Below are 25,897 nucleotides of genomic sequence, written 5' to 3'. Positions count from 1 at the left end.
CCATTTTCACCATTCCTATTCAACATCATAAAGAAGTCCTAGCCAGTGCAATAATAAAAGGAAAAGAACTATAAAGCATACACATTAGAAAGGAGTAAATTTTTTTTTAAAGATTTTATTTATTCATTCATGAGAGAGACACAGAGAGAGAGAGAGAGGCAGAGACACAGGCAGAGGAAGAAGCAGGCTCCATGCAGGGAGCCCAACGCGGGACTCGATCCTGGTCTCCAGGATCAGGCCTTGGGCTGAAGGCGGTGCTAAACTGCTGAACCACCCGGGCTGCCCTAAAATGAGTTCTACTCATAGAGGACATTACTACATAGAAAATCCCAAACTATCTATAAAAACTTCTTTTGATAGGGGTGCGTGGCTGACTTGGTTGGTGGAACATGCTACTTTTGATCTTGGGGTTGTGAGTTTGACCCCCATATTTGGTGTGGAGATTACTGAAAAATTTAAAAATCTTAAAAAAAATCCTTTAGAATAAGTGAATTTAGCAAGGTTGCAGGATATAAGGTTAACATAGAGAAGTCAATTTTATTTGTTAGAAATTAAAATATAGATTTAAAATGGCACCAAAAATGTGAAATACTTAGATATAAATTTAACAAAATGTGTGGAGGATTATGCATGTTAAACACTGTGCTGATGGAAGAAAATTTTAAGAATTTAAATAAGTGGATAAATACTAGTTGTTCACTGATTACAAGACTCAATATTATTAAGCTGTCATTTCTTCCCAAATTTATCTCTAGTTTTAACCTGACCATAGTCTAAATCCAAGCAGAATATTTTTGGATATTGAAAAAGTAATTCTAAAATCTTTATGGGAAAACAAGGACTAGAGTATCCTAACATTTTTGAAAAACATAAGCATAATTGGAGATTGCATTATTTCAAGACTTGCTGATTTTAAACTTATAAAAATTCAGGAGTGCTTGTCTGGTTCAGTCAGAAAAGGATGAGACTCTTGATCTCCTGAGTTCAAGCCCCACGTTGGGTACAGAGGTTAAATAATGAACTTAAAAATAATCAGTAATCAAGACAGAACAGAAACTTCAGTAATAGATTCAAATAAATATAACCAGAAAGTTACAGTAGTCAAAACCGCAGAAAGTGTGGTACTGCATATAGATGGATAGACCAATGGAATAGAATAGAGCCGAGACACAAATCATTGTATAAATGGATAGATGGTAAAATGATTTTCAACAAAGGTCAAGATTATTCAGTGGGGAAAGGACAGTCTTTTCAACAAATGGTGCTGGAAAACTGGATATCCACATCCAAAAGAATGAAGTTGTACCCTTACCTAATGCCTTATGCAAAAATTAACTCAAATTGGATCTAAGAAATAAGAACTAAAGCTATGAAACTCTTAGAAGAAAGCACAGAGGAAAAGCCTTGTGACATTGGATTTCGCAATGATTTCCTAGATATGACATCAAAGGTACAGACAACAAAAGAAAAAATAGACAAATTGGTCTTATCAAAATTGAAAATTTTGTAGGACAATATTAAGAGTAAAAAAACCATAGAATGGGGGAAATATTTGTAAATTACATATCTGATAAGGGGTTAATATCTATAATATGTGACAAACTTCTACCACTCAACAAGATAAACAACCTGATTAAAACATGGGCAAAGAACTCTAACAGGCAATTCTCCAAAGATTTACAAATGGCTAACAAGCCATGAAAAAATGCTCATGATTACTCATCAGAGAAATGCAAGTCAAAACCACAATGAGGGATGCCTGGGTAGCTCTGTGGTTGAGCATCTGTCTGCTTTTGGTTCAGGGAATGATCCATGGGTCCTGGGATCTAGTTCTGCATCAGGCTCCCTAGAGGGAGCCTGCTTCTCCCTCTATGTCTCTGCCTCTCATGAATAAATAAAATCTTTAAAAAAACAAAAAACCACAATGAGACACTTCACACCCATTAGGATGGCTATTAGCAATAAGTAACAAAACAGAAGACAAATGTCGGTGAGGATGTGGAGAAATTGGAACTCTTCTACCTTCATAGTTGGTGAAATTGTACAGTAGCTGTGGAAAGTGATACGGTTATTCCTCAGAAAATTAAACCTAGAATTCCCACACAATCCAGCAATTCCACTTCTGGGTTTATATTCCCAAGGAACTGAAAGTAGGAAAATAAGATATTTGCAACAGCCAAAAGGTGGAAACAAATCAAACATCCAGTGTTGGATAAATGGATTAATGAAACATGGTATATCCATGCAGTGAAGTAATATTCAGTCTTAAAAAGGAAGGAAATTCTGGCACATGCGATAACATGGATGAAACCTGAAGACGTACTAAGTAAAATAAACTAGACTCAAAAGGACAAATTGTAGGATTTCACTTAGATGGTATACCTAGAATAGTCAGATACATAGAGACAAAGAAATTGGACAGTGGTTACCAGGGGCTAGAGAGAATGGAGAATTATTGTTTAAAAAGTACATTCAGTATGAGATGACGAAAAAGTTCTGAAGATGGATGGTGGTGATGGTGGTACAACATGGGACAGTATGTAATGCCACTGAAATGTATCTTTAAAAATGGTTAGGGCAGCCCCGCCGCCTGCAGCCCGGGATGTGATCCTGGAGACCCGGGATCGAGTCCCATATTGGGCTTCCTGCGTGGAGCCTGCTTCTCCCTCTGCCTGTGTCTCTGCCTCTCTCCTCGCTCTCTATGAATGAATAAATAAATCTTAAAAAAATTAAAAAAATAAAAATAAAAATGGTTAAAATAGTACATTTTATGTTATGTTTTAACATATTTTTAAAAGGAAAAAATCTTCCTAGTTATCAATAACATGCTTATGATGACAGCTATGAAATTGGTAATTTGCTACTTTAATTTTAATTACACACACAAAAAAATAATTTTAATTACAGTTTATATGCTTTATATGGGAACTTCATACTGTTCTTGGAACTGTAGTTTCTCTTTCTGGTCTACATTAGTTCCTCCCTCTCTGCACATTTCCCCTCCCCTCCTCTTCTGCTCTTTCTTAAGCCCTTGACCTCATAGGGTGGGGATACCACAAAGCAAGTTTTTAAAGGACTTCTCAAATTCTAAAAAATCTCTTGTACTTTTAATATGCTAAAATGTTTTCCTTTAACCCCAAATTATTCAATTTTTGATTCAGTCATGACTTTAAGTTTTTTCTCTTTAATCTGCTTAACATAGTATATCACAGTAATAGGTTTTCTGATGAACCATGTTTGCGTTTCTAGGATTGCCTTACTTGATTGTATTATATACTGAGTTTGATTTGCTATTTGGGATTCTTGCACCCGTATTCATTTTTGCTTTTCCTACATGATCCTGTGAGTTTTGGGGATGGTCTGAAATTTTGCCCAATTTAGAAGCTGCAAGTTAGCCTGTTATATTTCATGGATAATGGCTGAAGACAGGAGACTCCTGGGACAGGAAGAGGAAGCATTTGATTGCTCATACTGTGCAAGTAGCATGAGCAGCATTTGCATTAGTACCTCTAAATTCCACAGCAGCAAAGCGAAGTCTCAGGCGGATGCTGTACATGCTGTGAATTTGTGCAGCAGCTGAGCTAGGGGAATTCGCCTCTTACACAAGGCCTGATTTTTATCTCAGAACTCATCCTTCAAAGTTGTTCACTGATAAATGGCCGGAGCAGAGTGGTCAGTGCCTCCCATTGCTGACATAGCTAACAAGAATGTATACGAAGTCTTGGGGTCTGAGGTAGATTGCCTTTCCCAGCATGGTTTTGTTTCAAGATTACACCATCCTCAGTTAACATGGACATTCTTTTTTCTAATCCCAGAAACTATTTAACAAGCTAGGTATTTATATGCTACTTAGTTTTAGTAAAACTCACAGTACACAATACCTTCTTTGAGAGAAGAAAGGGAAGAATTTTGATGTGATTAACAGTAATTGACTTTCTATTGTTTTTTTAGTAAACATATTTTTCAGAAAATTAATCCATAATGTTCTCAAGTATACATAACCTATGTCTTTTTCTTTTTTTAAAGATTTGAGATACAGAGCACAGGAGCAGGGCAGAGGAACAGAGGAAAAGGGAGACGGCAGGCTTCCCAATAAGCAGGGAGCCTGATGTGGGGCTCCATCCCAGGACCCCGGGATCATGACCTGAGCGGAAGGCAGACACTTAACCACCCAGGCACCCCTCTATCTCGAGGTCTTTTTCGTTCAAGGTAATACTTGTGTATTTTTCTATCAGTCTTTCAAGTTTTCCCCTCAGAAATCAGCTTTTGATTCATATTCTACAGCTCCTATATTTTCTTCTAATCTCCATTCTCCCCCATATGAAGTCATGGAAACAAACTCCTTAAATCTCCCATGTCTCCACTACCTAGTTCACGCTTGAGTGGTAACTATCTTTCCAGTTCATTCTGTTTTGTAGGTTGGTACAGTTCTTCTTCCACCTTCAGAATCTGTGGTAAGTCAAGTTTGTGTTCCCCAAATTCAAGGGACATTTCCAGCTCTTCCAGAACTTCCTCATCTTGCACTGATCTCAGCAGTGAGGTAGGTCTGTGGGTAGGATTCTGAAGCAGAGTAATTCATCTAGTGGAGATGCTTCATGTCATCCTTTAAAAGTACCCTCAATCCAAGTTCTCCTGTTACCCATATCCATCCCTTTCATTTGGCTGGGGAATAGAAATGCTGGTCCAGTTGACTCTCAGTAGGCCCACAGTGGGATATGGGCCTTGGCCATTTTTTTTTTTCCCTGATTCTCTTTAGAACGTAGGGTATCAATGCTTCTTCTCAAGCTTAAGGCTCTGGTTGTTATATAAGAAAAATTAGGGGCAGCTTGGAACAAATTGTGGATTAATTTTTTTTTAAGTGTCTTCGTGGTATAGAATTTAAAACTGAGGAATGCCACCCAATAATATAAGTGAATTGATAAGTATACTATAATCTGGATGATACTTAAGAAAATCAGACATCTCAAATTCAGAGATGGAAAATAAAATGGTGGTTATGAGGGACTGTGGGAGGAGGAAATAAATTGTTTAATGGATATAGAGATCCGGTTCTGCAAGATGAAAAGGCTCTGGAGATCTACTGCACAACAGAGTGAATATGCTTAAAAATAATATGACCTGTATGCTTACAAATAGTTATGAAGGTTAAAAAAAAAGAAATCATATATTTGATATCAAGATGACATGGGGAATTTATTTTGTAGAAAAGCAACATCTAGAGAATGCCACAGACAGCCCTAGTATGTCTAAAGTACTACAAATAAAAATGATAATTCCTCATTATGACAACACTGAAGCACTGAAAGATACCAAAATACTTTCTGAATCCAAGGAGTCAAATTATACTCAATATGGTTTTAATGTCCTTGCCTATCTCAAAGTTCAAATATGCTGACATTTGGTAAATCAGATAACCAGAACATTCAATATCTAAGTTTTCTGGTCATACATAGACTTACTCATACTCATCTGGTATAACTCCACAGAAATATTTTAACATTCCGATTTCTTCGTTAAGCTATGTATTGCTTGAATTCATTAAAAATACTTAGACTTCTCTATTATACAAAGTTAAATTTACAACTAAATTAGTAAAAAGTGCTCACTGTGGGTTATTTTACTCTGACAAGAATGTTTTATGAATGTACTCTATACTAATATTGCCTTAATTTAGATTTTCCCTATTTTGTAGCCAGTTTTGTGACTTTGTTTAATTAAGAAATCTGTGGCTTCTTAATTCTTACAGATTCTTCTCTTTTTCTATTTCTTAGCTAAAATTCAGTACGAGCTTTATTGGTATCTCAGGCTTTCTGTGTATCCTTATTCTTAAATGCCAACAGTTCTTCAGAGGCTTGACATCCGCATGGGGCTTACTGTGTTAAATTAGTTCTAGAAAAAGCATTAAAGACATTTTTCCTGAAATATACAGAATATGTCATGCCAAATCTCTTGTTTATACAATAAACTGGTAAAATTGGTAAATTGCACATATAGCTCATATTCCCAAAATAGAATAACTTAAATATTAAAACGTACCTTTGTGTTACCACCATAACTGACCTTGTAAGTGTAACAAATGGAAATATTCAATAAAAAAATCACGAAATCCACTAACCGTAAAGGCTGCATATCACAGCATATGAACTCTCATCTCCCTATGACCTATTCAAACTACAGACAGCAATATTTTTCTAAACTACTCTAGCATTTACGCCCTAACTAGAAATTTATACGAAACACAATTTTATGCTCGAATATGGAAATAAGCAACATAATTCCAAAACCCAAAAGTATCCCAGCATTCTGTAAAAAGAAATATCCCCAGCGGCTACATCCATGGTCACTAGCATCATTGTGCAGCATCTCAGGTACCTTAAAGAAAAAAAAAAAAAAGCAATATTTAAGTTTTCAGAACCACAGATTAGTTTTTAGAAGAATTTACAGGGCAGTAATATTAGCTCTATTTGTAGATGGATATAGAGACAACCCCTTAAAACAGGACCATATACACACTGACTCTAGCTAATAATGTCACACAGTATTTCTCACCAGTTTAATTAACAATGATTATTCACAGTATGCTCAATAGGTCAAAACTTATATTGGTCCAGTTTGCTTCACTATAAAACGAAGATCTGTATTGATTACTCTGCTTTAGTTACTGACTGTAGCTGAACCAAACATTAACATGTGGCTTACCTAAGTTCAGAGATATGGAAACTTTACATATAAAATAAAATTTTAATCAGACTGACTGGGATTGTTATGCAGACTTTGGTGACAAAAAGAAGTAACTCCTTTGTCTATCAGTAAGGAAATTATGAGCATTCCGAAATATACACACATAGTATGTCAACAATACAAGGCTTGTGCTGGGTTTCTGAAAAATCTATACACAATCAAATGCCTGATGACTGAGATTCTACTCTCATCAGAAAAGGGCACATATTTTTGTGTATCCTGAACTTATATTAGGCAGGATAGATGTGCTTGTGATTAACAATCCAAAAAGATAAACTCCAAAGAACCTGTATTTTCTATGCTAACTTATACAGACTCACTTATCATTACTGCATTTACTCTAATGCCTTTTTAAAATTTTAATTAATTTATTTTAAAAGTAAGCTCTACGCCCAATGTGGGACTTGAACTCACAACCCTGAGATCAAGAGTTGCATGCTCCACTGACTGAGCCAGCCAGGCATGCCCTAAACTAATAGCCTTTTTAAAGATTTTTTTTTTTTAATTTATTCATGAGAGACAGAGAGAGAGGCAGAGACACAGGCAGAGGGAGAAGCAGGTTCCATGCAGGGAACCTGACATGGGACTCAATCCTGGGTCTCCCTCTGCCTGTGTCTCTGCCTCTCTCTCTGTCTCTCATGGGCTGAAGGTGGTGCTAAACCGCTGAGCCACCAGGGCTGCCCCACTAAAGCCTTTTTAAAAATGAGGTTTCACAGGATGTCTGGGTGGCTCCATCAGTTAAGCATCCCACTCTTGGTTTTGGCTAAGATTGTGATCTCTGGGTCCTGGGATTGGGCCCTGAGTATGCTCAGCACTCAGTGGGAAGTCTGTTGAGATTCTCTCCCTATGCTCTGCCCTCCACCCTGGCATTCTTGCTCTGTCTCAAATAAATCTTTTTTTTTTAAAGAGGTTTCACTGATCATTTTCCCTATTTTATTTGTTAGTCAACGCTGTAATTAGACTTCTTAAAAACTTACCATATCAACCAGAGCAACATACATGAACAAGCCAGCAGTAAGTGCAAATATCCACATAGAAACATTTTCAGCATAATGACCAATGAAGATTCCTGTTGCCATTCCAAGATATGCCAGCATAGCTGACAAAGCATTATAAAGAACAGCCTGCTTAACAGTCATGCCAGCCTTTAGTAAAACAGCAAAGTCACCTTTAACAGAAAACAAAACAGTGGACAAAATAATGAAAAAAGTCACTTTTCAGACACCCAAGAAACTTCCCAATTTAAGAAATTCTCTAATTCTTTTGAGGAAAAAAAAAAAGTAACTTAAAAATTACCCAGGGATAACAGTATTAATGTAAGTCACCCTAACAGCTCTAAATTAATTTATATAAAAATTACGGTATTTTTAGCCAAAGTTTTTTTTTAAGGCTTCCACTCTGTCAATGAATGATAAATACTATGAACTTATTAAAATTTGTGCTCTTGCACTGTCTTCAACAAGCTTATAATCGGGCATAAAGAAGAGGAGGGTAGAGAACACACATGAAATGATCAGCAAATAGCAAAGGCAACTTATAATTAAGAGCTAGAGAGTCTAATGCTCTAGTTATAAAAGGATAAAAAGAGAAACTGAGAATAGCTAAGAGAGGCTTCATGGCATATGAAGGATCTAGAATGTGGAACATAAAACAAGATGTTGAGGATTATAAGCATCCATCAGGTAGATGAGAGGTTTCTGAATGGTAGAACACATGGCAAGGAACAAAATTGAAAATGGCCTCACAGGTGTGTGCAAATATGTATTTATCTTTAAGGAGAAAAACAAGGACACGAACTGGGATCTAGAACAACTCTGGGAAGGTTTTTAAGTCCTGGTGACAGGAGAAAAATATTAAAAACACAATTTGCCCATGTCTCTTTTCTTTAAATGAGATCTCTTTGCCAATGTCTCTGTTAATGGGAACTTTGATTGGTATAGTCTTACTCATATTGTAGGTATGAAGATAATGATCAGTGATGTCACCAGTATGCTGATATAAGAAGGCATTTGGTAGGGTAAGAGGATGAGAAGAGGCCCAGGTATCTCTCTGGTAATCCCCCAGGGGCAACTGTGTAATCATACTTATAGCAGCAGAGTTCTGGTGGGGACAAACATACTCAGTAAGAAAAGAAAGCTGGATAGGTTAGTAGAAGGTATAAAAATTATGAGGAAGCTTGCTGGAACTATCAATAGCAAAAGCCAGTGACACTAGGATACGTCATCCCCCTGGAAAATACTGTTTATGTGGTTCCCTTACCTAATTCATGAGGCAACTCGTGACAAAACACAGCAACAGAAGTACTTAAACCACTTGACAAACCTTCAGTAAAAGCAGCCCCTGGGTAAAAATCAATCAGAGAAAGTTTGGCTACATTATTTTGTGGGTGTTTTGTTTTGTTGTTGTTTTTTAAATCTTACCAGCATACAAAATGAGATAAAAGAAGTGAATTATATTCTGGTCTTGAATAAACAGAACTTTCTCAGCTGCACTCTGCATCTTCTTTACAAGTAACGCTAGATTACATTCAATTAGATTTCGATTTCCCAGTGGATCACAAGCAGATATGATTTAGAAGTGAAAGTTCCACTATGCTTCAGAGTGATTAGAGAATCTTATCACAGACCTGAGAAGTAGTTGCTATCACATAAAAAATTTATGTAAAAAAAAAAAAAAAAAGATTTAATAGGTTTAGAAGAAAATGCAGCAGTCAAGAGTACAAATATATTTCACTGGTCTCCGAAGAATTCACTATGTAATTAGACTTGTTTACATTCATTCTTTCACTGTCAATAAGGAAAGTCTAAGACAAATAGTTCTCTCCATTTTAAAAGTGAACACTATATACAACTGATTGCTTATAAAGTCTGACCAAGCATTTGCATGTCCTCCTTTGTTGCTTCTGCTGTGCACAGTACACAGAGAAAGAAGGGTACCAGGTTTCCAGGAGCCAAGGCCTGGGCTCTTCTCTGCCTGGCTATAAAACAGCACTGCCTTCTTGGACAAGTGGTTCACCTTGCCAGGTCACAGTTGCCTAACTTGTAACTATTTCCACTGCTCCTTCCAGCACCAAGTTACTACAAGTATTCTACTATCTCTTGATCATGATAGAACAATTTAATAGCAAAAACTCTCTATTCATATTGTAGAATAATTTTTTGGTAACTGAATTTATCAGATATGCCAAGATTTCTTCAATATAAAACATGATGAACAAAAGCATCTTGTACCTTAATATTGTTTATATTGCAGATAAGGGAACTTTAATGTAAAAAATAAACAAAAAAACAAACCCCAAAAAACCAGATGCTCCATACATCTTAGAGCTTGATTGTAAGACTACAAACTAAAAACAACTTTTCAGTTACTGCTTACGTAATGGGGTAGGCAGTTTGTAGCACTTAATCTTATCTAACGTTTATTGAGTACTTCATTGTCAAAGTAGCTAGAGAAGAAATAACATTCTGATAATCTTAGAAGTAATTAGCTTTATCACAGTTGCCCTATTCTTTGTTGAAAGTGGAATGGTGGTTTCACATGACATTTTCAGAGTCAGCTAACAGGAAGCAAACATGTAGAGACATACCAATTGCGAGGCCATCGCTGAAATTGTGCAGACCGTCACCCATGATCACCATCCAGGCCAACGTGGCGATGCCGGCATCCTTCAGCTCCTCCCGAGAGTAGCGCTGACTGTGACTATGGGGGTGGTGGTTTTGGTGGTGGTGGTGATGCAGAATATGATGGTAGTCATGATGGTGGTGAATGAGATCATCTGATTGGCCGAGTGTATCATGAAAATGCGAATGGCATTTATTCTTGCACCCTCGGGGTACATATTCATTATAGACCTCTTGTGGATGAGCATGAGCTATCATGACCTCTTCTTCTTCCAAGATTGCTGGCTGCTGAGAATCAAAGTGGGAGGGCTCCTGTGAGTCTGCTCGTAAATAGCCTTCAGGTCCTAGGTATAAACATAAAGGACATTGGGTCAAAGTCAGAAGGCTTTGTTAATGTGCTTGGACACATTTCAAACATTCCCATTGACAAACTCAAAAAATAACTTAGAGCGTGGCAAGTCTCTCACATGCAGAACTAAACAGAGTATTGCTAATGTAAAACATCAACAGGTTTTAATGCATTTTAGTAATGGTCTCACATATTAAGAATGGATTTTCAACTTTTACCTGCAATAACTACCCTCAAGATTCCCCTTGATTTCTTCTGCCTCCTTATATTTTTCATTTTCAAGTTTTTATTTATTTGTTTATTTAAGATTTGATTTATTTGACAGAGAGAGAAAGAGACCGAGCGAGCACAAGCAGGGGGAGCGGCAGAGAGAGAGGGAGAAGCAGGCTCCCTGCTCAGGACTTGATCCCAGGACTCTGGGATCATGACCTGAGCTGAAGGCAGATGCTTAACTGACTGAGCCACCCAGGTGCCCCTCAAGTTTTATTTTATTTTATTTTATTTTTAAAGACTTGCAGAGACACAGGCAGAGGGAGAAGCAGGCCTCATGCAGGGAGCCCGACGTGGGACTCGATTCCGCGTCTCCAGGATCCCGCACTGGGCTGAAGGCAGTGCTAAACCGCTAAGCCACCCAGGCTGCCCATCAAGTTTTAATTTAAACTCCATTTAGTTACCATACAGTGTAATATCTGCCTTACACTTTGAAATATGACTTTTTTCCTTATTATAAAAGCATCACATACTTATTTTAGTAAAACACTTAAGAAAAATACTGAAAATTAGAAATAAAAAACATGCCTAATTCTGTCCTCCAACTTCTTTTTTGAGGGCAAATTTCAAGGAAAAACAAACATTTGAAATACAATGATCACCAAAGAGCATTTATCATCTACTTGTGCAAAGAAAAGTAAATTGCAACAAAACGTTTTGTTTTTTCCCTTTGCCCTGTCCACTGATCACACTTTTCTTGGGAATATTGCTGACATTGTGGTCCAGTTCCAGGGCAGCTATTCCCTCTCACTGTTATATATTTCACTGGACTCCATTAAAAAGGTTGAAGAATAGACACAGTAAGTACAAGAACACTTTACTCACTTTTTAGAGAAAAAAGTATGTTAAAAAACAAAATGTGGACAGGAAACTGTATAAGTAGACAGTAGCAATGAAGCAGTTTTTCTCCCTTGTTAGTTGGCAACTATCTAGTGAGTACTTACTCTAGCCAAGTACCTGCTGGGAAGTGAGGATGGAAGGAAGCATGACAAAATCTCTAACTTCAAGCAAGTTATGTTCTTGTGGGGTGACAGCCACATTTCATAAGGAAACTCATATGCAAATAAGGTCCTATAAGGCACTAGAAAGCATGGACAAAAACAGAAAAGGGTAACGTGAAGGACAATAACTGGGAGACCTTTGTCTTTGGGTGACCAGGGAAGGTCTCTGACCCCCAAATGATGGGAGCAGGAATTTATGTGAAGATCTGATAGGAGGGTTCCAAACAGAACAAGGCTCAGAGATAAACCTGGTATGCTCACAGAATGAAAAGAAGGCCAGTGAGACTGTACACAATGAACAATGGGAGAGAGTAGAGGGTAGGGTCAGACCATGAAGATCATGGCGAGGAGTTTAGTTTAAAATTTTAATCTTAACTCAATCTGTCCCATAAGAAATGCCAAGCTAACAGTCAAGTTATAGGAAAAACAATAACCTTACAACAAATCATCGTGTCAAGTGGCACAACATAGCACTGAAAAAGATACAATATCACATTGTGGTTATTTCTGCCCCAAATGATCAATCTAGTCATAAAAAGATTAGAAACACCCCAAATGAGGGGCAACTTGATGCAACATTTGATTCTGGACTATACTTTGGACCTTTTTTTTTTTTTTTTCCAGTGGAGGGAAAATATAAAGGAATCGTAAGACAACTGGAAAAAAACAATGTGGTCTAGAGACAAGATAACAACATGGTATTAAAATTAATTTCCTGATTTCAGTAACTGAACCGTGGTTATATAAAATAATGCCCTCAGGGCACCGGGTGGCTCAGTGGTTGAGCATCTGCCTTTGGCTCAGGTCGTGATCCCAGGGTCCTGGGATTGAGTCATGCATCGGGTTCCCCATCGGGTAATCCCTCTGCCTATGTCTCTGCCTCTCTGTCTCTCATGAATAAATAAATAAAATCTTAAAAAAAAATGTGCTTTTTCTTAGGAAACATATACTGAGCATTTGAGGATAAAGAGACATCTCTTTTGTAACTTATTTCAAATGGATTAGCAAAAAAGTGTATGTATATATACTCAGAGAAAGAGAGAAAGAAATAGAATAAGGGTAGGTAAAATAACTGGGGGATGTATGAAAGATACATAAGTTCTTTGTATTATTCCTGAAACTCTTCTGTATGTCTGAATTCAAAATAAAAAAATCATAGAATAAACGTAAATATAATATAAACAACTTACTGGCAATGAAAAAGAAAAGGTATGAAATATTTCAAAAGTTGAAAAATAAAAAAAAATTTAAAAAGGAACACGGTCCCCTCTCCTCCTGATAGTCCACGCTACCTGCAAATCACAGTGCATTAAACTTCCTCTAGCCCTCAGATTTATTAAGACTTACGATCCTCTGCATCTACTTTCTCCTCATTTGTTGAAAGTTGAGATTCATACTTGGACAGCTGCTTCTTAATCTCCACATCATCATCAGTTTCAGGTTTTTTCTGATTCTAAAATGACAAGGGAAAGCAACACTTTAAAATCATTGATATGTTTATGTGTACAACTGTAAACAAAGAGCTAAGCAAAAGATCCAGAGAAAGACAACAGAGTAACAAACCTTTATTGGGATGAAAATCATCCAAGGGCAGGCAGGGCCTGTAGTTAATTTACACAGCACCTCGTCCTATGTTTTAGGCATAAAAACTGCTCAGGAAGGTGAAGCATCAAGGCTTTAGTATTAAGAAATGTTGCAATATCTAACATATTCATCTTTTTCAATGTCCCCTACGTCATCTACTTTAAGTGTGCTCTGGGAGCCTGTTAGAAATGAACAATCTTGGGCCACACCTCAGACCTAATGAATTAGCACAGGGATTTTAATTAGATGCCTGGATGATTCATATGCATATTAAAATTGAACTCTGCCGCAGGTTATCAATTTAGAACCAACTAGAGATATTTTCTGCAGCATTTAGTGACCTGCTAACCAATTGCTTGGTTCTTTCCATCCCTCTTTTGGACACTGAAACCCCATACTTTGCATACTTTTTATAACCTAAAACTATACCCTGACACTGATTAGGTGTTTGCTATTAAAACTAAAATACTGGGATCCCTGGGTGGCGCAGCGGTTTGGCGCCTGCCTTTGGCCCAGGGCGTGATCCTGGAGACCCCGGATCGAATCCCACGTCGGGCTCCCGGTGAATGGAGCCTGCTTCTCCCTCTGCCTGTGTCTCTGCCTCTCTCTCTCTCTCTCTCTGTGTGACTATCATAAATAAATAAAAATTAAAAAAAATTAAAACTAAAATACTTTTCCTATAATAAAACACCATTAACAAGCTTTCTTTTTTTAAACAAATCTCTAGTAGTTAGCCTCAAATTTATCACTAGGTTTTTTAACCACCTCAATACCATGCTTGAGATACAGTCCTTATCTCTGAGCCCAAGCATAAAGGTCACCGTTTGAACAATGGTGCCTGTGCATGATTTACTTACACAAAAAATAATACTCAAAATGATGAAAACGGTCACACAAGTAATATATTTTATTTGCAGTACTTTTCAATTACTTAAAAAATCACCACCAGACCCAAGATTTCATTCTAGCTCTGATAGCACATAAAATATCTGTACATTCTTAGATTATAAGAGATCTTAAAGGCAAACACACGGACACATCTCTATACCTACTCCTAGCTTAGTTCCTTAAACAGAGAAAGTACTTCAATACTTATGACGATAAATTCAGGATATTTTATATCACTTCAGTTAACTTTCTTTCTTGTTGGGCAAGGACTCTCCCTAGCACTCATAGCTTAACCAACTCTTTCATTTTACAAGTATTGGGGATCTATATTGTTCCCTCTGCTGAGTACTGGCAATATAATGTAGAACAGGATACACATAGTGTCCGTTTTCATGAAGATTATCATCCACAGGGAGGGAGGCTTTACAGATATAATGATTAAATAATTCTTTGATTGTTATTTTCAGTATGTTTTACAAAGTAAAAACACATAGTGCTATAAGAGTGTGTATAACAAGACCTAACTAAGTCCCAGGACAGGATTCCTTGAGAAAGTGATCCTTACACCAAGACCTAGAGATAAGCAGGAGTTTGTGGGGGAGGGTAGGGTGGGTGGTAGAGAGGTGGGTCCCAGGTAGGGAGAATAGCACATTGGAAGGCCCTTAATATGATGGGGCCAGTCACACCCCAGAAATGAAAGGAGTGCAAGGTGGTTGGGGCTTAGTAGGTCAGAGACAGGGGACTAGAGGCCAGGTGGCAGAAGAAGACTGAGACAAAGCAAACTAAGTTAAAAGTGTGGACTTTGTGCTATAAATATCAGGAAGTTGCTGAAGGAAGGATTTTCAATGGTAGGGTACAACTTCATCAGATTTCCTTTTAAAGAAATCATTTTGCTCTTCTCTGAACTGGGAGAAGAAAACAATAAAACACTGTAGACAGGACAGCTGGAAGAGGCTGCTATCACCCAGGTAGGAGATAAGCATGGCTTAGACTAGAATGATAGCAAGAACGGAGAGAAATGGAAAGGCTCTGGACGTATTCACTAAAACTAGCTTGGATATGAGGACAAGGGAGATATCATAGATGACTTGAGCTTCCAAGTGTGAGCAATAACCTTCACTGGTAGAAAAAAAAGCTTTTGAGGCTGAACTTATTATAAAAGTCCAACTATCTATATCAAGTATGAGATGTAACCCTAATTTGAATATAGAGATTTCAGATTGACATAAATGGTATGATACATGGAATCTCTTAGAGGTACAGAATAGATATCTTAAGGGAAATCCTAGGTACTGTTACAAGGCTGAAGAAGTTCTCAACACTCCCCATATAAGGAAGAATTTTTGTTCTTTTTGAGAGAACAAATGTAATTTAAAATTGTTGAATGAGTAATGCTAAGATCTGGACACCTCTAACAAAAGATAAACTCAATATATTCTAAAAAGGAAGAGAACAAGTAACATTTGCAAAACTCCTGTGGGAACTCTGTATAGAAACTATGCTTACTTGCCATTTAATGTTTCTTATATATTCAACAAATATTTGTTAACTATCTATCATGTGCCAGATGCTACTCTAGGCATTGGAGATATAGTAGAGGTCCTGGCTCTTAGGAGCTTATATTCCAGTTGAAATTATTTTAGAAAAGAGATCAAACCTCTTTGACTATAAGTCAAAGTATGCATATATAGTAAAACATACTGTATTTTTACTGCTGCCTTTAAAAACACTGGTCATGACAGAAGAATGATTTCACAACTAAGTTATAACCTAGAGTTTGAAAAAAATTGTTCTGTATTAAATAATAGAGTCTGCTTAAGAGCTTAAGAAAAGCTATCTTAAGGTAAAATTTGAAAAATAAATTGAAATGACCGTGTTAAAGAAATGATGGCATGTGAACTAGAGCTACAGTAAAACAAACAAATCTCCAAACCTCCACCAAAAGAAAACTAAAAAGGATCATTTGTTTTTTTAAGGAAAGAATTCCAGAGAATGTAAACAAGTAGGATATATCCTCAAATCAGTCCAAGTGAAGCAACTGGAATGATGGGAACATGGAAGATGACTCCTTAGATTAAGAATGAATAAACTAGGGCGCCTGGGTGGCTCAGTCAGTTAAGCATCTGCCTTTGGCTCAGGTCATGAGCTCAGGGTCCTGGGATCAGTCCCCTGTTGGGCTCCCTGCTCAGCAAGGAATCTGCTTCTCCCTCTGCCCCTTCCCCTGCTCATGCTCTTTCTCTCTCACAAAAATAAATTTAAAAGATCTTAAAAGGAAAAAAAGAATAAGTTATTCTTAATTCACTTCTTTCCTCTAACTTTAGGTTCAGAAAAGAGAAGGTTCAAAATTTGTAACTTGAGGTTTTAGTGAATGTCAAATCCTTAAGGGCAAATATTCATAGGATGGAGAAGGAGGCAACTCTCCTGTTCACACATGCACTTGTTTCTCACAGTGAGCTCTGTGCTCAGGAAGAACCAACTACGTTTGTTTTCAAACCCCTTTAGGCCAGTTAGGCTTGTTTATTGTAATTGCACAATTTAATTACACATGAACAGTGAAATGATGGTGAGAATAGTTGTTTCTATGAAAACTTAAGCTGAATGCTTTTGAAAGATTCAAAGACAAGCTGTTGTATAAAATTTATAAAGCCTAGATTCTACTCTCAAATAGCTTTCCAAGTGTGTAACCTCTTGTTCAACTTGAGAGAAACCAAAATTGGAGATGTAGATGAAGGAGCATGGCTACAGAAAAGAAATGATCATACAGAACTCTGAGTCAGAGAAAATCTTGGTCACCATCAAATGACCAGAATATGAATGTACAAATGTTTTAAATTAAAATGTCTAAGATGTGTACATATCCTTTTTAAGAATTCCCATTAGGACAGTCTTTTGAATGGCTTGCCTGGTCACATCAGTTCAAAAGGGGGCAGATATTCATAGGTGACTCATGGGGTGTTTTTAAAATTGTTTTTAATTTTTTAATTTTAATTTTTTTTTTCATGGGGTGTTTTTACCAGAAATAAAGAGCCCACGGTTTGGCTTCATACTATTTTCTGGCAGCAGTTTGCTAAGGACAAGACTTCGAAAGTCACAAGCCTTCTGAAAGACAACAGAATATTCAGCTACTGGGTGAAACATTAAAGTTAAGCACAACAGTTATTCATAACTACCAATAAATACCAACAAGGTATCCACAATACTTCTTTAAAAAACAAAACACATAGGGACACTTGGGTGGCTCAGTCAGTTAAGTGTCCAACTCTTGATCTCAGCTCAGGTCTTGATCTCAGTGTCGTGAGTTCAAGCCTCATGTTAGGCTCCACCCTGGGGATGGAGCCTATTTAAGAAAAAATAAAAAACAACAACAAAAAAACTCCACTCAAACAAAAATACCCACAACACTTTACTGAGGGGTGACTGACAAAAAAAGGTGTACATACTTAATGTGTGTGTATATATATACACACATATATATACACACACACACATATATCAATGAATTTGGGTATATATACCCAAGAAACCATCGCCACCATCAAGGCCATAATCATGATGCTTCAGACTTTGAGAACTCTGCTTGTGCCTTGTTTGCTCTTACACAGATGTTTATCCTTTACCATTCTTAGCCTCTCAAGAGTCTGAAGGGAATACTGAAAATAGAGAACCCCAGGATTATCGAGATAGAGAACAGCTCTCCATGAATGCCTCTGGGAACAAAATTATCTCAGGGTACTGAAACCCTCTTGGATGAAGATCATACCACTGGACAAACTCAGCTAACAGTCTAGTTAAAATATCACTCACGTAAATGTCTGATGCATAGAAGTACACAGTACTTTTTCTTACCTTTTTCTTTTTATCTTTAAATTGTTTGATCAACGTGAGTACATGTTCAACAAGAAACATGAAATATAAGCCACCCAGAGCTGTGAGACCCTTCCATGTGGAATCAAAATAGGAACTTTCTTCTATGTTTTGAGAAGACAGATGACTGAAAAGTGGCCCTCTCTTCATTTCCATTGCAGATTCTTCATGGCTGTGACTATGGTGGTGGCTTGCGTGAGACTACAGGAAAAACAGTATGTGTTTCATAAATTCATTAGTTTCATACATGTCAGAAAAATTGGGTAAGCAATAAGTCAAATATGAAACCATTCAGAATTAGGCAATTAATGGGATACTTCAGTGCTGAGAGCAAGTTTAATACATTAAAATGATTCATGTGCTGCTAGCTTAACGTATCAAGTGCTAAGGCACTTAATGGCATGCATTTGTTTAGTGTGAAGCCAGATATGTTCCCTAATGACTCTCACACAGGTAGTGGGTATTTTCAATGTTTGAAAAGTCAACATGGCCACAAGTAACAGGGAACTGCCAGACTTAATGGGCATACAGTGTTTACTGTTTATACTCCAAACTGAAAAAGCCCATATTAGTCCTGTCACTGTGCTTACAAGATGCTGAATCTGTGCCCTGGGCCCTGGCAGGTATCTGAGGTCAGGTACACCACCCCAGCTGTCCACGGGGGAACTAACACTATGGCATGTCAGGGAAGGGGCCGTGGAGCACACCAACGGGATTAAGATGGGGGTGGCTACAGGATACACTCTACACAGGCTGGTTGATGCAGCAGGTGTTCCTGAATACCAGTGGGGCCCAAGGAGCTTATCATGGCAAAACATTTTTTCACTACAGAATGGAACATGATGAGATATGAAGAGCTCTAAGAATGATTTCTTTTCCCCACTTACCTGTAAACCTTTAAGGGAAACTTAAAAGATGAGATCCAAATACTTGATCTGAGGTTTTTAATGGGGCTCTTAATTAAACTTTACTCAAGTTATTTTAGAATTTACTCGTGTCAATGAGTGTGAATCTCTAGTTACACACATAAATCCAACTCTACAGGAAAACTCATTTCTTGAGTAGAGAATCAGTTTTTATTTCTGCGGCAATTACACTAATATAAGCAGATAATTCATGTTGTTGCAATCTGTCACAGTAATACTATCTGAGCAGAATATTTTTATTAATTGGGTCCAGAAAGTTAATCTGTATTTAGTAAATTCTCTTAAAGAAAAAAGCAAAAAACAAACCACAAACATATGTTAAGGCCTAGCACAAAAATACAGCTTTTAGTCACCAAACATATTCTAAACTCAATTCTTCTAAATCAAATTTCGAACCTTTTATATCAATACAAAGAATTCTAGTACAAACCAAAAACATATTAATTTTTTTCACTGTTGAACAAAATATGCTAGTAGGACAAATGACTGTACTTACATGTGGAAGGAGGTGTAAAAAAGCATCACCACTCAACGTCCCAACGGCCAGTGCCACAAGGAAACTTAGGAGAAATTTGAAAAACACCCGATTCATGAGAGGCACTAAGATAACGCCAAGCAAAGACAGGAAACTGATGATGGAAATGGCTATGAAGCCACCAACCCAAGCTGTCAAATAAAACACAGCAACAGAAAAATTATCCAATTGATAAGCTTTAAAAGAGTGGCATAAAGCAACTTGTCAAAGCAAGTTGCAACTCAGTGAATGGGGCTGTGGCAATAGAGCAATAACCAAGAAATCTGGTGCTGGCAACAAATGAACAATCTGATTGAACCCTCCTGGTAAAGAGCAGAAGTCTGGTGGAAAGTTCTTCAGATGGGAGTGAGAAGAGAAAATGGTTACCAATGATGAATTCTAGATGATTTGGGAAGTGGACTCCCATATAGTTAAATTATGGAAGAGAGAAGAGTTTTTTTTTTTTTTTTTTAAAAAGGAGGGATCCCTGGGTGGCGCAGCGGTTTGGCGCCTGCCTTTGGCCCAGGGCGCGATCCTGGAGACCCGGGATCGAGTCCCACATTGGGCTTCCGGTGCATGGAGCCTGCTTCTCCCTCTGCCTGTTTCTCTGACTCTCTCTCTCTCTCTGTGACTATCATAAATAAATAAAAAAATAAATAAAGTGTAAAAAAAAAAAAGGAAAAGAAAAGAAAAAAGAATGAAAGAAACCGAGAATTCAATAATTTCCTCAGTAAACAAAGCAATTATTTATTTACCATAGTTTCTGAGTAACACGGGTCTACACTATAGCAGAACTTATCCTAGTTTCATTTATTAATAAGAACATGCCAGAATTAGGCTCCTAAACAGTGGGTATTAACTTTGACCTTCTGAAACAGCGTGACAACATACAAGAAGCCCAAATTTTAGAGGCCCTGATCTGTGGGATGGCCTCAGTTATAATCTCTTTTGTTTTTTTTTTTCTGAAGGCAAGGCTAACCAGCCTGCTTTCTTCACATTCAAGGCAGAGAACAATGAAGATACTTGGAATTATACTAAAAAAATGAATAGGTTGATGTAAATGTAAGGAAAAGTACAGCATAAACTTATCTACTTGAAATTATTATTTTTTTTTAAATTTTTTTTTTTAATTTTTATTTATTTATGATAGAGAGAGAGAGAGGCAGAGACACAGGCAGAGGGAGAAGCAGGCTCCATGCACCGGGAGCCCGACGTGGGATTCGATCCCGGGTCTCCAGGATCGCGCCCTGGGCCAAAGGCAGGCGCCAAACCGCTGCGCCACCCAGGGATCCCTGAAATTATTTTTATATAAAAAAAGGCAACTCTACCTATTTGTAAAGAATAGGTCTTTGGAGGAATTTCAGCTTTCTTTTCACTTGTTGTATGTATCAGACATGATCTAGCGTCAATTTGATTGATGATGGCTGGGCAGAGATAGTTGAACTCCGTTGCATTCAGCATAGCCTGGATGCCCATGCCATGAGATGTAAGCAACTTTGATGCATTGAAACACTGCAAGAAACAAAGCAGTGAAAATTACCAAGAAGCATTCTCACTAGACAATCCAAAAAAGTTGTCTGATGATACAACCAACACCCTTTCCATACTGAAGCTACTTGATTTTTTCAAGCTAATGCATTAAAACCAACTTTTGTCTTGAGTACTTCGAAACTTGCCTCAAGTTCCCTTGAGATACTATGTCACAATGGTGATATCCCAGCTCTTCTGCCTGTTTCTTCTTGGGGGAAGCAGTTAAATTGCTACTAATCTAGACAGAAAGCCCCGAGTGGAATAACCTTGAGGATAAATGGACATTCACAAGCCTGTTAACTCATTGTATAAACCTATTAAGGAAATGAGCTTTAATTTTGAGATGGAGTTCATTAGAGATTGAGAAATATGTTGTTTTAGTACCAACGCTATGTGGTGGCCTAAACAAGCCCAAGACACGTCACTCTTCCAGCAATGACTGTACTTGCAATACTTAGATCAGGTCTGTACACTTGGCAAACTCTATAAACCTGGCAAAATATCTACGAGAGAATATTAAATTAGGTAAATTACTCTTGTGGAGGGCAAGGCTGGTTAATAAAACAAACTTGTACCAGCAGGCAGCTATTTCAACAACTTAATTAGATGACAAGCTTAGTTTGAAGAGAATCCCCTCTAGGGAATCTAAGCTCCCCTTTTTACCAAAAAAAAAAAAAAAAAAAAATTGGCAGTAGCACCTGTTTCTCATCTTCTGTAAAGTTATTTTAAATTCTCATAGTTCTTGGCCAAAACTACTCAGGAAAAACTTTATTACCGGTGTCACAATGGGAATGACCATTAGGATTATTTAGGAATTGGTACAGTCCTAAGATGACTTGAATGAAGAACTCTTTAAGTTCTGCCTATTAATGCATACCAACTAATTCCTTGTTCTTGACATCTCTCAGCCAAGGAAAACTGTGTACAGTCTGGATGTCTAGTCTAGGAAAAACACATGAATTCAGAACCTCCCTGCCCAGACTTTTAGATTGTCCAGCGCATGATACTTGGTAGCTGCTCCAGTTTCAGCACTCCATAAGTCATTGAGATTTCTCTTCCAAAAAGGTAACACTATTGTTCTTCATGCCTTCTTTTGTGCCTTCAACCACACCTTTCCCTAAAACATGGGATTCTAACTCCTGCTTTTTTTTTTTATCTCGTTTTCTACTTTTCATTAACAATATTCACCTTTTAAAGACTTTATCCAAAACTAACCTTGATTACTGCTTTCCACATGCATTTTAAATATCATACTAGAAAATAGTTTCACCTGCCAGCAACATTCTTACTGATCCCCCAAATTTTGTATCAGAAAGGTTTACAACATAGCAGGGACAAAGGCCTTTGGGCCAAGTGTCTGGATGAGAAAGAAGAAATAAGGTCTCTTTTCAATAATGTCATCATTTTATTTTTACTACATACTCCGTGCAACTAAAGATAAAAGGTGATGGACAAACAAGTCAGGCATAACAAAAAGCATTCATCTTACCTCCTGAGTATTCTCATTTGTGTTTCTGGAATACATAAAGCCTTTTCTGGGCTCACTCACAGATTCATTTGTTTTCTTACTGGTCAACCGGCTCACTCGGCTTTTTTCTGTGATACTGGGTGGTGTGGAACTGCTCACATCTTTGGGGAAAAGTTTTCCAGGTTTTGGTGTGTCTATTGTCTCTAGAAAGTGAGTTCCTTCAGAGACAGCATTATACACAGTTGAGGTCACTTCACTAGCAGTAACACCATCCTTGATTAAAACATTCCTTTTACCATTGGCATGCTCTGATCGGTGAGATCCTTTCCCTTGGCTGTTTCTGGGATCCTTACCCAAACTATCAGATTCATGGTCTGGACAAAGAGCTTTCCGATTATTTTTATTGGAAGCAGCATGATTACGGTGAGAGTGGTGATCATGGTCGGAGTGATGGTCATGGTCATGGTGTATATGGATTCTTTTAACCTTATCTATGCCTATATTCTGTAACAATTTTCTGAATCCTTCAACTGACAAGGAATTATTTTCTCCATAGCGGTGGAAAAGCTGCTGTAGATGATGTCGTCGTGTGGTAACTGCCAAGTCAACGTTAATGCCAGATTCCCAATTTGTAATAATTTTCTCAGTGGTCTGAGGGAAAGCAGTTGCTGGTTCTAGTTCATGAAGGGGATTTGTGACTGACAGGGTGAAGGTCAGAATCAAGATTACAGATAAATTCCTCGCCATTGCACTTTCCTAGAGAAGACAAAAAAAAAAATATTCTTACTTCACTTTTAAAACAAATTAAGAAATCTTAGGCTGAAAATCAATACTAATCAAGGTTTACAGAGCATCATTTAGTGTGACTGTGTAGTACTACATGTGAAAATATAAAGAATTACATATATACATAAAGGAAATATGAAGAATCCTAGGCTCCTCTACCCTTGCATTGCTAAAACACGTGCAACAACTATAGGATAGTTGAGTGCTGAGACCATAATTAGCACTGCAAATTAACAGTAATTCAGAAATTGGATATTCATGTGGTCACAGCCATACTTGGCAAATTACTGCTCTGTGGACCCTCAAAAGGGATCATCGGGTAAGAAGGATTCACACAAAACGCAACTAGCCCCCCATCATCATTGTTCATAGGATAATCTTTTAATATACAAAATAGTAGAAATGGTAATATCAAAATAATTCACCTTTGAAACTTTTTTTTAACTATGTACAAATCAACTTGAGGCCTCTTCCCCCCATCCCACTCCTCAACGGTACCTAGTTTTGCCAGTCTCTTGTATATCCCTTAGGATATTTTCTATGCATACTCAAGTAGATGTGTCCTTTTTCCTTCACACAAACGGGATCCTTTTTCCCCACTCAACAAATGACACTTTTTGGGTCGGTACTTCTATTGATCTCATTCTCTTGAATGACTGCAAAATAATACCCTTTGAAGTAAATTAAACTTCTTTAAAAAAAAAAAAAACTATCATTCTTATGTAGCTGTAAAACAGTGAAAATTTTATCACAGACTATCATCACTCATCCACACAATAGTGTTTGGAACCAGAGGTCTACACTCCAAAGAGAAGAATCAGGTTGAGCCTTGGGGTGCCTGGCTGTCTCGGTCAGCGGAGCTTGGGGGTCCTGATATTGGGGTTGTAGGTTTGAGCCCACACTGAGTGTAGAGATTACTTAAAAATAAGGACCTTTAAAAGAGTAAAAAAATAAATTAAAAAGCCCATTTTACATGTATAAAAATACCAAGGTGAGTCTTGAAAAACAGAGCTCAGTTAAATACAGAAGTTATAGTCCAGATAAGTGGATGAACTGATATCTCAGGACCCCGCAGATGTCTAGCACCAACGAAGGACGTGATTGTGACCAAATTCACCTGCCTTCAGCCGAAGAAGCTAGGGGTTGGGTTCCGGGGCTAGGAAGCAAGGACGGGGCAACCTAGATGTACGACTTTCAGCTGTTTCCTGCACCAGGAAAAGCTGGTAATGATACATATGTGACGGATGACTTGAGACACCACGCGAACGAATGCCTGTGCAGGTGCTCCATAACTGTCATTTGTTGCACACTGCTGCTTATCATACCGGGAGCCCTGGAAAATAGAAGTATGACCACCACAGGGCTAGTCTCCTGAAAGAAGAATTTTCAGGGCCCGAAGTTTTGGTAATTCAGTTAATAATATGCAGAAGAGAAAGATTAAGAAATCATTCGTAGGGGAGAGAGGGGGGAGAGAGAGAGAGAGAGAGAGAGAGAGAGAGAGAGAGAGCGCAAGGAGCGGGGTGGGTGGGGACGGACACAGACGGATGGATCAGCGGGAAGCTCCACGCTTTTCTCCAGGGAGGATGCTTAGGGCGGTCGCGGACCGGGCGATCTTCCCGGCAAATCAGCATGTGTGGAAGAAAAAAGAAAGCCGAAGGGCAAGGGCCTGGAAAAAGGGGCGAGTGGAGAAAAGGGGAAAGAGGACACAAAACGGCTTCCAAAGGCTTTTTATTTTTAAACACGACAGTACCTTCTTCGAATGGGAGGCGAACAGCACAGACTGTTTCCTCCTAAAGTCCCTCCTTCGCTGGACCCCGAAGCCCGCGCAAGCCCGCGCAAGCCCGCGCAAGCCCGGCCTCCACTGTCCCCTCCCGAAGCCGCGGGACTCACCTCTCCGCGGCCGCGCCGGCTCGGTGCCCCGCGGGCGGTCCGGAGGGTTCGGAACCGGTCCGTGCTTCTCTCTGAGAAACCTCTACAGGGCGCGGAGAGGCGGCGGTCTCATCGGCCCGGCTGCCCCTCGGCCGCGCAGCCACGGGGAAGCCGCGCCCCACGCGCCTCGCCTCGCCTCGCCTCCCGGGAGCAGGAGGACAATTACTAATTACCGCCGCGCGCAGCGCGCCGCCGCGAACCACCGCCTCCGCCGGCCATGACTGCGGGGCATGCGCAGTGCGACCCGGGACCCCGTCCGCGACCGGCGGATCCGCGTGTCCGTCTGTTCGCCGGTGCCAGGGGGCTCGCAGCAGCCGGGGGGGGGGGGGGCGAAGGCGCGGGTAGAGTGGGCTACGGGCGCCGACCCCAGCTAGCCGGGGGCCCTCCGCGGCTGTGGCTGTGTCCTCAGGCCCCGCCACCCCGCCCT

At 38.7% G+C, this 25,897-nt stretch overlaps 1 protein-coding gene across 2 annotated transcripts; it reads right to left on the bottom strand.

The window, feature by feature from the left end:
* Positions 1-5,167: 5,167 nt before the first annotated feature.
* SLC39A6 (solute carrier family 39 member 6) lies at positions 5,168-25,565 on the bottom strand. Of its 2 annotated transcripts, none has more exons than XM_055324046.1 (10): positions 25,432-25,565; positions 22,777-23,511; positions 21,086-21,269; positions 19,740-19,909; positions 18,300-18,518; positions 13,329-13,434; positions 10,328-10,705; positions 9,001-9,081; positions 7,719-7,909; positions 5,168-6,372 (listed from the first exon to the last, which is right to left on the bottom strand). In XM_055324046.1, exons 2-10 carry the CDS (start codon positions 23,500-23,502, stop codon positions 6,220-6,222), a joined length of 2,208 nt encoding a protein of 735 aa, XP_055180021.1. In that variant the 5' UTR covers positions 23,503-23,511; positions 25,432-25,565; the 3' UTR covers positions 5,168-6,219. The 2 variants fall into 2 exon arrangements, with proteins under 2 accessions (XP_055180021.1, XP_055180022.1); XM_055324047.1 differs by lacking the exon at positions 25,432-25,565 and adding an exon at positions 24,040-24,129.
* Positions 25,566-25,897: the final 332 nt, after the last annotated feature.

Source organism: Nyctereutes procyonoides, unplaced genomic scaffold, assembly GCF_905146905.1.
Source record: "Nyctereutes procyonoides isolate TBG_1078 unplaced genomic scaffold, NYPRO_anot_genome, whole genome shotgun sequence".
NCBI lineage: Eukaryota > Metazoa > Chordata > Mammalia > Carnivora > Canidae > Nyctereutes > Nyctereutes procyonoides.
The sequence above is the reverse complement of the archived record's forward strand: the minus strand, read 5'-3'. Positions and strand labels throughout refer to the sequence as shown.